Raw genomic sequence first — 12,036 nt, forward strand, 5'->3', positions numbered from 1 at the left:
TGGGGGAACCATAGTTCATCTTTTAATATTTTTAAATTACAGAAGAAAGCAGTGAGAATTATTTGTGGTGTTGGACCAAAAGAACATTGTAAACCGTTATTTCAACCCTGTAAAATTCTCACTCTTCCATCGCTATATGTATTGCAGTGTTATATACCAAAGTGAATATAGATAATTTCCCTTTGAACTTGCATTTTCACGAACACCATACGAGAAGTTGTAACGATATAAAACTTGATTTATGTAGATACAAGACTACACAGAACAGTTTTTATTATATGTCTCTGAAATTTTATAATAGCTTACCTAACTCAACTAAAAATTTAAATTAAGATTCATTCAAATCGTTAATTAAAAGAAAATTATATGAACACAGTTTGTATAGCATTAACGAATATTTTAACTTTGCAAATAATTTTGTATGATTTTATTTATATTGACGTTGCTAATGCATAATTTATTTATGTCCAAGCAATAAAGTAGCTATCTATCTATCTATTGTACAGAATGTTGTAAATGCATTAATTTAACTACATGAGCATTTCCTCTGCTTGTAGAATGAAACTCATTAAGGTTCTCATTGTGTGAAACATAGGAAGGGAATTATGGCCACTAGTTCATTGCAATTGAAATACCGTGTTGATGACAATGTACTTTTCCATAGAGGTCATTTTTTTTATTGAGTGTTTTAGTGTGGACTTGAATATAATTTTTAATTACAATAAATAAATATACATTTATATTTCAGATACTTTGCAAATAAACATTACCAAATTGACTTGTCACGATGTTACATACTGTCTTACACGGAGAAGATACACCTTTGGGATCACTCATTTTGATGATACTGTTTCAGATGCGAGGTTATTCTGTGAGATGTCAATCTTTGGCTAAATTGAGATTTTGCAATATGATGTCCATTCTGATGGTATCTTTATTGTGCCAAAAGATTACATTGTCATGCATATCTATATTATTTTTCTCTCTAACCCGTTATAAAACATGATTCCTATACAGTCATTCAAACTTAAAATGCTTGCTCTTGGAAGGGCGGGAGGGGGGGAGGGAACTGCAAGAAATGACAACAAATCACATTTTTCCGTGAAGTCACAGAATTATGTGAAGGTATACCGGGGACAGAACAACTAGAGGCTTCAGTGACGTCACTACAGAAGCTTCCACATACACAGCAGAATTGTTCGTTGAACTACAATCTGAAAACGTTGATCACTTACTTTCACTGATCCAGCTGCACTCTCACAATACATTAACTTCCATTCAGAAAATGTTTTGCAGATGAATGGTACCGTACCTGCTAGTGCGGGAGGAGGGGGTGTTGGACCGCTTAAAAGTAACGGCCTCCAAGCTTCTAGATGTTCTGTCCCCGGTATATATCAAAGCCAAATTATGCAACACTCAAAGGTTGCGAAGTTATTAGTAACGAAACCTTCGAGATGTATCTATGTACCTGTTGTCTACTGTGGAAGTGGGTCCTGTTAGACTGCATCAGACATCTATCTCGGACAGGACAGTTTTGTTTTGGACTGTCCAATGTGATGGTGATTACACACATTGTTATGAGTAGGGCTAGGATTTTTATGACCTATAAATCATGAAAAATTGTCCTAAAAACATTGCATTTATGACCTAAAAATCTTTCAAAAACGCCCTTAAAATGCCCTAAAAATTGATCTTACATAATTATTGGCTTAGTAGGAAAAGAGGTTTTGTACTAAATATTTAGACTAGTAATTAAATTAAACTAGTACCAACATTTAAGTTTATTTAATTTTACATAATTTTTTCTAAGTTGCACACTTCAATTAATTATTTTACCTGATGTAGTTCCATGTAGTCCACCGCAAGGCCACTCTTATCCGGAACTAGCAGGTATAGACGAGTCTATATTGAAGGGGTGTTGGACTGATCCATTACGTGGGGTATACTACGTTAAAATGACAATATTTGTGTAGAAAAACAATTTAAATATTATACAAAATAATGGACAAAATATGTAGAGAAAATATCGAAGGATATAAACATTATTTTACATTAATGGGGATTTATGGCCAAAATTAAATGAAAATGCCTAAAAAAATTACCGAATAAAACAAAAGATGCTCTTATGAGTTGAAACAGGCAAAAAATTAAAAAAAAAAAATGCCGTAACAAATATGTCTTAAAACACTCAGTTTATCACATAACATATATATACTAAAGCAGCTATGTTTGTGGCTTACTAGGAAACAAGATGCAATTTCATCACAATCCTAGCCCTAGTTATGAGGTTGCAGGATACAGCATTGGACATTCGTTCTGGTCAACCAAGGATTATCCTGGATGGTTTCGAACAAAATGGTGACATCACATTAAGTTTCATTTGCTAGCAGACATGATCGGACATTTCATTCTGTGCGTGCATGAAGTTTGCTGTCTGCTCACTCGCTCACATGATTTGCTGTACCTTATGTCCAGTGTGGGTTATATTTGGTGGTACAATTTTATTCTTACATTGTATTTACGAGTATTTTCAAATTGAATTTAAAATGGATGTAGAAGCAGATAGAGTTGTTTGTGTGCATGCAAGGCCCCCACCTTTTGATTATATATTTAAAAAAGCAGCATAGCAGGACCTAGATAGATAAACTGTAGGAAAAAGTTACATTAATGCATTTATAAAACCAAGTGCGGTACATTAAGTTTTTATTGAGCAGATTAATAGAACAACTTCTATTTTTGTGATTCCTTTTTCCAAGTACATTAGTACATTATGCAACGAGCCTATAATGATAGTAATTAAGACGCAAGTATGTTTGTTTATGAAACGAGCGCAAGCGAGTTTCATAATTTTCATACGAGCGTCTTAATTACCTTTATAGGCAAGTTTCATACGACTTCTTATGCTCGACGATATTTCTAACTTGAAATTATTCAGAAATATTCATTTTATTTGTATCTGACAGAAGATCGAAAGTGACCTTGTTCATAGCTCGAAATTGTGAGATGTGCGCAGACGCAAAAGTATTGATTTTTTCCGAGGAACAATAATGTCATTGACCTTGATGTAATGCAGAGAATGTATAACCTGGAAATTGATTTAGAATTGAAAAACGAGATGACAAATTGAATTTATTTGAATATTATTTACAATTAACGCTAATTATTATAGTAACAGAACATAACCTTCTGCGACAGTATTGGATTTCCAGCCTCCGTGACTTTTCGCTAATTCTCTTTCGATTGCATATCCGAGAATAATCGATACTTGCGGTTTTATGACGGTACAAAGCTGACTTGTCATTGGCTGAACACCTGTAAGCTGAGTTGTCATTGGCTGAACACCTGTACTTTAATGAGTAGGTGTACTTTAATGACATGCATTAAAGGACTGCTACCAGGTGTATAATTACTACATTTCGGCATGGTCGAGCATAAAAAATAATAGATCATTGCTACAATTTCCTCGTTGGTTGCCATCGTGTCACAATTGAGAGTAGCAGTTCATGGGAAAACGAAATTCTATTTGAGACAGTCCTAGACAGACCGAAGCAATATTGTGTGGTATCAAGATAGTCCGAGAAGAAATTGTCCCATCAGAGACTATGTCCGATGCAGTATGCTGTGAGTCTTAAGCAAGAGAAGGGCTGTTGAGGGTTCAAGAGGTTGGAAACTCTGTAGAAGCATCAGAGATGAAGTTCCTCCTTTCAGCAACAGGGTACACTGTTATGGATGGAAAATGAAATAAGATATTACAAATAAACTACACTTGTTAATCTAACAGTAAAGATGAAGTAAGGAAAGACTGGTTTAAATGTTTTCAATGTATGTCAGAACACAGATTACTAAAAACAACTTATGAATGATAAACCAATAGGATACAGATTTAGAGGCCGTACCATATTAAATGAGTAGTTGAAATGAAAACCTCTTGAAGCTGGAACAGACCAAATGCTCTGAACTGTAATGAAAAGGATGATTTATGTATGCAACTTGTTCATGAACATGCCTTTCGTATGTTTAAGATAAGAGAAGTATTACTTTCGTTCTTAAGGGAATGTGTTACTGAGTTCTGGTGAAAAAATGCAATTTTTACCATTTTCAAATTTTCCCATCTAAAAATTCTTTGGTCTATGAGATATATTTGTGCAATGTTTCATTTCATTATTCAAATTGTAGGTGACCTCAATATTTATTCTTTTTATGCTCGACCATGCCGAAATGTAGTAATTATACACCTGGTAGTAGCCCTTTAATGCACCTCATTAAAGTTCAGGTGTTCAGCCAGTGACAAGTCACCTTTGTACCATTATAAAACCGCAAGTATCGATTATTCTCGGATATGCAATCGAAAGACAATTAGCGAAAAGTCACGGAGGCTGGAAATCCAATACTGTCACAGAAGGTTATGTTCTGTTACTATAATAATTAGCGTTAATTGTAAATAATATTCAAATAAATTCAATTTGTCATCTCGTTCTTCAATTCTAAATCAATTTCCAGGTTATATCAGACTAATGTTCATCTTATTCTCTATCAAGGTCAATGACATTCGGCCTCGGAAAAAATCAATACTTTCGCGTCTGCGCACATCTCACAATTCAGGTCAGTTCGCACATAACCATAACATGATCTAATTTTGAATAATTTCAAGTTAGAAATATGGTCGAGCATAAAAAGTCGTATGAAACTTGCCTATAATGGTAATTAAGACGCTCGTATGAAAATTATGAAACTCGCTTGTGCTTGTTTCATAAAAAAACATATTTGCGTCTTAATTACTACCATTATAAGCTCGTTGCATAATGTACTATTAAAGGACCAGAAGCTAACCTCACATTAGGCAGTTACGTTTAAATGGAGTTTCCAGATATTAAATTTGTTTACATTTCTCAATCTCTGGAGTATACAATATCATGAAATATAACAGTGAATTATATGTATACATATTGGCAGTGTTATATTATAATATGTTTGTTATTAGATTGGCAGTACATGGACCAACTCCGGAAGTCTGAACATTGATATTGACAATCTAAGTAAATCTGGCTTCAGAGGGTCGTCCAAAAATAATGCATCTGCCCCTTCAATGAACCAGTTAGCTGTAAGCAGTCCTACTTCTCCGTTGCATCCTCCACAGACTAATAATCGGCTTCAAGGTAATACACTGCTTCATGGCAGTTTGTTGTAACTTACATAATATATAATAGTTTTTGCTCTGATAGGAGTGCAAAGGTAATTATTACAGTGTGGACAGAAGACATGGAGACATGATTTGAAATACCTGTATTTTCTGGATTACTGATGTCCAAATGCCCCAACTATTTTTCCACGTAGCACCTATGTAGGTACTAAATCAAATGCCAACAGTACCGTATTAACAATGGAAGGCATTTTTTTTAGCATGTGGGCATGTTAAACATGAATTTTATTTCATACAAAATGTTATTTTGTGCGAAATCGTGCGTATTTGCTTGGTTTCCGCACAAAACCAATCTGCGGAAAGTCTAAAATTCCACATTCAGTATTCCCAACCTAACACACATAACAATTTCCCTCTTCTTACCGCTTAAGTGACATATTGATTTTACTGCTTTAGGCTTTTAACATATTATTTTTAGAGACGTTCAATATTTTTTTTTTATCCAATGCCACCGGGTTGTCTTTCGACATTTCTGGTCTTCTCTCCTGGCCGTGGCTTAGTTGTAACCCACTTCTGAGGTTGGGGCGCCTGGAAGGCGGAGTTACATTACCCCGATGATGTGATAGGATGATTATGATAATGTGGTGCCAGGAGAGGTCTTAAATCTAAACTTAACCTAAATTCCAGACCATGGACGAACACAAGAATAATCCCCTTTAAGGAAAAATTCCTGTGCTCTAACCAGGAATCGAACCCGGGACCTCATAAACTATAGCCAGAAGCTCTGACCACTAGACCATGAGTAATAATTGTAAATTGGAAACTTACCACTGCAATTTCACCTAAATTGCACTGTTAATTATTGTTTTTAAATAATAAACGTACTATATATATATATAAAACACAGTTGTATGAACACTTTACAATGTTTGAATTTTACCAATCTTAATTATCATCATTTGTAAAGTGTTCATACAACTGTGTTTTATATATATATTGTATGTTTATTATCTAATCGGTGAACACTGTTTAATTGACCTTACATGTATGAATTAAATTGTTTTTAAATATTTGCAAAAATTAAGTAAACTCTACAACTCCACTAAAGTTACTGCATTCGTGATGCAAGTAACATTAAGGAAGCCGTGAAAAAATCAACAAGATTCCAGACTCACCACAGACTGGGGGAAAAAAAAGACAGACATATATCACGGCCTGCTGGAGTATAGTAAACACAGAAAACATTTTAAAGCAACAATGTTGAAGATAGATATTTTTGTTTTGCAAATTTGCCGTCGTTGAACAGAAACCAAGATTGAGATTTCATTGCAACTAATTAGAAATTCCTCTTTCAGGTATGTAATAAACGATCTTCGCACAAAATAATGTATGATACACGAGCGGTATGTTTTCTTTCAATTCTCGGAAATTAAAAAAGCTCAACTACGTTTCGCTTTTTCAAACTTTTCCTTGAACATGAAAACTTCAACATACCGCTCTTGTAACACATATTACTATTCTCCACTAATTTCAGAGAATCAAATAAGGAATTTATATAACTAAATATTTTAGGCCAAACTGATGGGATACCAAGATCAACATTATGCAACAGGACAGTCCCATTCAAAAGAGTATATTGTCGCTGCCACAAGAATATCTCCAATATGCAAAATCACAACTTTTCAGGAAGTAATAATACTTTCTAAAGTCTGTTAATTTAAGTTTTAAACATCCAAATAAATGAAAATAAGTAAACACAATTGCTGCCCACTATATAGCAAATCAAAATGCAATTTTATATAAAGAACTTTTATTGGAGGGCAACTTGAAGATAACTGATAACATAAGAATGATAATTTAATAGCTTTATTATATTGCCAAGCTAGGGAAAAATGATCAATATCGATATCCCAGATAGCCACTAGCAACCAACCAACATTCAAATAAAATTTTAATGTAACTTTCAAAGGCCGGGATTACGATCAACATTCGTTTGTGTTACGTTTCATTACAGTGAAGTCTGTTGAAGTTTGACAAATCAAGCTCCATGTATTTGATTATGGTCAACATTAGAATGAAAGAATGCAAGATGGCGCTGATTCAACATTGTCAAAGCCTAGTTTCCACAAATACAAAGAAAAGTAAGTTCAACATCATCTAATTACGAATCAGAAGCTCGTCATTTGTTTTTACCTCTTCTTTCATTGTAAATGTGGCCATATTGCTACTGAAATATTAAATAAAATGATATTAATTTAAAATGCCATAATATGAGGGGCGATCCTTTGATTGAATATGTTGGTCACATGAATATATTTCCACTATATGGCATGAAACACATTTTTGTTTAATATTTAAGAATTCAAAATTAAACGTAGCAGGCAGCTAACATGAAAGAATGCGTAATGTCAACCAGTTTACTGTATAGACCTCTGTAGCATAATGTTAAAGTAAAAGGGCAAGGTGTAATTGAACGCATGTTTGAACCTGGGATCAACTGATTCTTTTTTTTCTCTCTCTGATAATTTATTTACATTATTTTAAATTGCTAATTTATTTACATTATTTTAAATATTATATTTTAATCCGAAATCAAGGGGGTTTTACTACATAAATAATATATCCGTAATTCGTGCTAAGTCTTGCTATTTAGTAATCTATGATTTTATTATTGTCGTCATTCTATATATTATTCTGTCCTACCATATTTTTCTAATACCAATATTTTAATTATACTATCTCAAACAAAGTTACCATAAAATTAAATGTTTATCATAAACATCTGACGTCCAGCATGTGCATTTTAGTATTCATTATGGTCGGCAGAGTGTTGTAGTTGTCACGAACATCTATCATAATACACAACCTCTGAACATTTGGTAGAAGTTCAGTGTACAGACAAAAGCAATGTAACGTAATGCAAAAGAACATTGATTGTAATCCCAGCCTAATAGTTCAAACGTATTTTCACTGATTTTAGAAAGCTATTAGTACCTACTTCCTTAAGGAAAAACTATATAGAGAAAATTGAATTTTCTACATTTTTTTAAGATATAGCTTTCATTTTTTTGTACACATCTATCTAAGCAACCTAATAGAGTTTACCAAATTAATTAATTGGGGGGGGGGGAATTTTCAAAATTCTACTCATACAAATATCAATCAGTCTGAATATTTTTATACAGCACCACTAGGAAAAGAACTATGCATTTAATTCATTTTAAATAATTTGTGAAATAAACCTACTTTTTAAAATTTATTTTGTTTATGTCACATATATTTTTTCTCTTAAAAGTTGGAGTGTTAGAAAATAATACATGCACAGAATTGTTGAGCATGGTATAGTGAATATAAAGAAAAAAATTCAGTTTTATAGCTACAGTATTGTAGAAGCTGTAATGATTTGGATGAAGAGAAATACACAAAATATTATAGCAGAGAAAAATGGCTTTTAAGTTGACACTTCAGGAGCACAGATCTTTAATTATGACGTCATTAGGAGGGTATCCAATTGTCTTATGCCTTTGAATTTTGCAAATGTTGATTGGTTGGTTTCTAATGCCAGGCATTTGACAATAAAGTCATTTGACCTCTTGCACTCCAATATTTTTCAAAGATATTATCATGACCAGCCACTGAAGCACAGATTTTGAGGTGTTCCGAATCCATTTCTTGGTTTGAGTTGCACAATGGGCAGTTAAGGGACTGATATATTCTAATTCTATGCAGGTGTTTGGCCAAACAATCATGGCCTGTTGCCAATCTAAATGCAGCTATAGACGATTTTCGTGGTACATCGGGAATTAACTGTGGATTTTGATGCAGAGAGTTCCATTTTTTCCCTTGAGATTGTGCTATAAAATTTTGTTTATTGAAGTCTAAGTATGTAGATTTAATAAATCTTTTCACAGAGTAATAAGTAGATTTAGTAACAGGTCTGTAAGTAGCAGTGCTGCCCTTCTTTGCTAAAGCATCCGCATTCTCGTTTCCCAGGATTCCACAATGGGATGGTATCCATTGGAATACAATTCTTTTATTGAATGATATTAATCGAGAGAGCATTTTAGTTATTTCTGCTGTTTGAGATGAAGGTGTGTGTTTAGAGACTATTGATAGAATAGCTGCTTTGGAGTCTTGACAATATAACTGCATTCTTAAATTTATTGATGTGGCATAGAAGATTCCTGAGACTTTCCCTTATTGCAATGATTTCTCCATCAAAACTTGTTGTTCCATACCCAAGAGATCTATAAAGTGAGAAGAGACAGCACGTAACACCTGCACCGGCACCTTGTTCTCTGGAGATCAAGGATCCGTCGGTGTATAAATGAAGCCAGTTTTGTGGAGGGTACCTAATATTAATTGTCTCTAAAGACAATTGTTTTAGTATTTCAGTGTTTACTTCTGATTTCAGTATTTCTTCTGTTAAATTTAGATTATATTCTATGTTTAATAGAGTTAAAGGGTTTGGTTTAATTTGCAAATGTGTAGAGTAAGATATTAGGAACTATTTACAGAAAAAAATAATAAATTTTTTGTCCAAAAATACAGTATTTCTCTGTAGGCCTCCCTTAAGAATTGTGATTTTGCAGATACGAAATATTGTCTTGGCAGCAACGAATATGTTCACCCTAACACTACTTGAAGTTCTGTATTTCAGCTTAATTATTTTCCATATATGATTACCGGTACTGACCAAGTATTTTCTTCTTAATCCTCATCAATCAGTAACTTAACTTAGCTTGTTATTTATATAAACTGCTGATGTATAGATATGAATAATACACTTTTTTAAGTAACATTTCATTATAGCTTTTATCAGTGGCGTAGCATGAAATTTTGAGCAGGGGAAGCTAACTCAAATTGTCTTCCATGTACAGTAGTGGCAAAAAAAAACCGGACCGACCCTTGTAGCTGATTTCAGAACCTTGTTCACTCAGAGCACGATAGACTGGTAACTAAGACTTCCGTGGTTCGAATCTTGCCTGGGAAGGGAACTTTTTTTTTTTGTTCCTTATTCAAATTTATTCCCAATACTTTTCGATTGCAGCGATATTTTACTACTTAATTAACTTATTATTCCCAGAACATCAATTTTACCTGCAATCGAAAAGTATTGGGAATAAATTTGAATAAGGAAAAAAAAAAAAGTTTCCTTCCCAGGCAGGATTCGAACCACGAAAGTCTTAGTTACCAGTTTATTGTGCTCTGGAGTGAACAAGGCTCTGAAATCAGCTACTGTACATATGAGAAAATGTATTGCAAAAATATAGTCTTAAAATAAATAGTAGTCAATGTCAGCAGTCCGAAGATTGGTTGGAACCTCATAAGTAACACCGATAAGACATGATCTCAAATGATACGTAATAAATTATGATTTCATGGTTTACACATATCTCTAAGAAATAGACACGTATACCTATAATTTAACATTAGCTTACTCCCTGTCATATATTTTAGAGAAAGCACAATATTAACGGTCAATAAATACAGTATTAGTAATTATTACATAAGTATGCGTCTGTCTTGGTTGTGTCCTTCACTGATAGCAAGGGAGTCGGTCGTTTTTTAAATCACACTTTTGTTCGTAAGTCAGTCTTGAAAATGTAATTGTCTTAAACATTCAAGTAAATTGGTGTCAGAAACTGTTATTTCATTCATTATTTATTATATCAGCCACAGTGCACACTAACACTTCAACTGAACACAACTCGTGAAAGGGATAACTCGGAAACTAAATTCTTTTCAATGTTAAAGCTAGCTTCCTGCGAACCTTGCGACCAGGGTAGTTTATATATTATTTTAATGTACCGAAGTACATATGATATTTCCATGCAGATATTCTGCGTCATCATACGATGAAAGAGTAATGGAATGGAGAAAAATTCTCTCCGGCGCCGGGATTTGAACCCGGGTTTTCAGCTCTACGTGCTGATGCTTTATCCACTAAGCCACACCGGATACAACTCCGACGCCGGTTAGAATCGTCTCAGATTAAGCTCCAAATCTTGGGTTCCCTCTAGTGGCCGCCCTCTGCACTACGTCATAGATGTCTATGAACGCAGTACCGAAGTCCACACATGTGCTGAGGTGCACTCGGTATGAGTGACTAGTTGACCGGGATCCGACGGAATAAGCGCCGTCTTAAATCACGAAGTGATTTACGCATATCATATATATTATTTTAATGTACCGAAGTATATATGATATTTCCATGCAGATATAGTGCGTCATCATATGATGAAGAGTAATGGAACGGAGAAAAATTCTCTCCGGCGCCGGGATTTGAACCCGGGTTTTCAGCTCTACGTGCTGACGCTTTATCCACTAAGCCACACCGGACTGTGTTTGTAACCAACATATAAAAATACACTCACTCTGTCGGGAAAGTGACTAATTATTGCCAGAAGCAGTATGAAGGGAAAAGATATCCCTCTTAGCCTAGGAATAGTTTTTAATTAGTTTATCGTATGATGATGCAGAATATCTGCATGGAAATATCGTATGTACTTCGGTACATTAAAATAATATATATGATATGCGTAAATCACTTCGTGATTTAAGACGGCGCTTAGTCCGTCGGATCCCGGCCAACTAGTCACTCATACCGAGTGCACCTCAGCACATGTGTGGACTTCGGTCCTGCGTTCATAAACATCTATGACGTAGTGCAGAGGGCGGCCACTAGAGGGAACCCAAGATTTGGAGCTTAATCTGAGACGATTCTAACCGGCGTCGGAGTTGTATCCGGTGTGGCTTAGTGGATAAAGCATCAGCACGTAGAGCTGAAAACCCGGGTTCAAATCCCGGCGCCGGAGAGAATTTTTCTCCGTTCCATTACTCTTTCATCGCAGGGTAGTTTCGTTAGAAAGAGATGGAAAATCTGCGGGGTGGGT

General features: G+C 34.5%; 1 protein-coding gene across 2 annotated transcripts in view; it reads left to right on the top strand.

Moving 5' to 3' along the window:
- The window catches only part of lqfR (clathrin interactor lqfR), a 78,971-nt gene that overhangs the window by 47,074 nt on the left and 19,861 nt on the right, over positions 1-12,036 (top strand). For both annotated transcript variants that reach the window (XM_069822881.1, XM_069822882.1), the window contains exon 12: positions 4,982-5,156. In XM_069822881.1, the coding sequence (XP_069678982.1) occupies positions 4,982-5,156 (175 nt within the window). The remainder of the gene's footprint in view (positions 1-4,981; positions 5,157-12,036) is intronic.

Source organism: Periplaneta americana, chromosome 4, assembly GCF_040183065.1.
Source record: "Periplaneta americana isolate PAMFEO1 chromosome 4, P.americana_PAMFEO1_priV1, whole genome shotgun sequence".
Taxonomy (NCBI): domain Eukaryota; kingdom Metazoa; phylum Arthropoda; class Insecta; order Blattodea; family Blattidae; genus Periplaneta; species Periplaneta americana.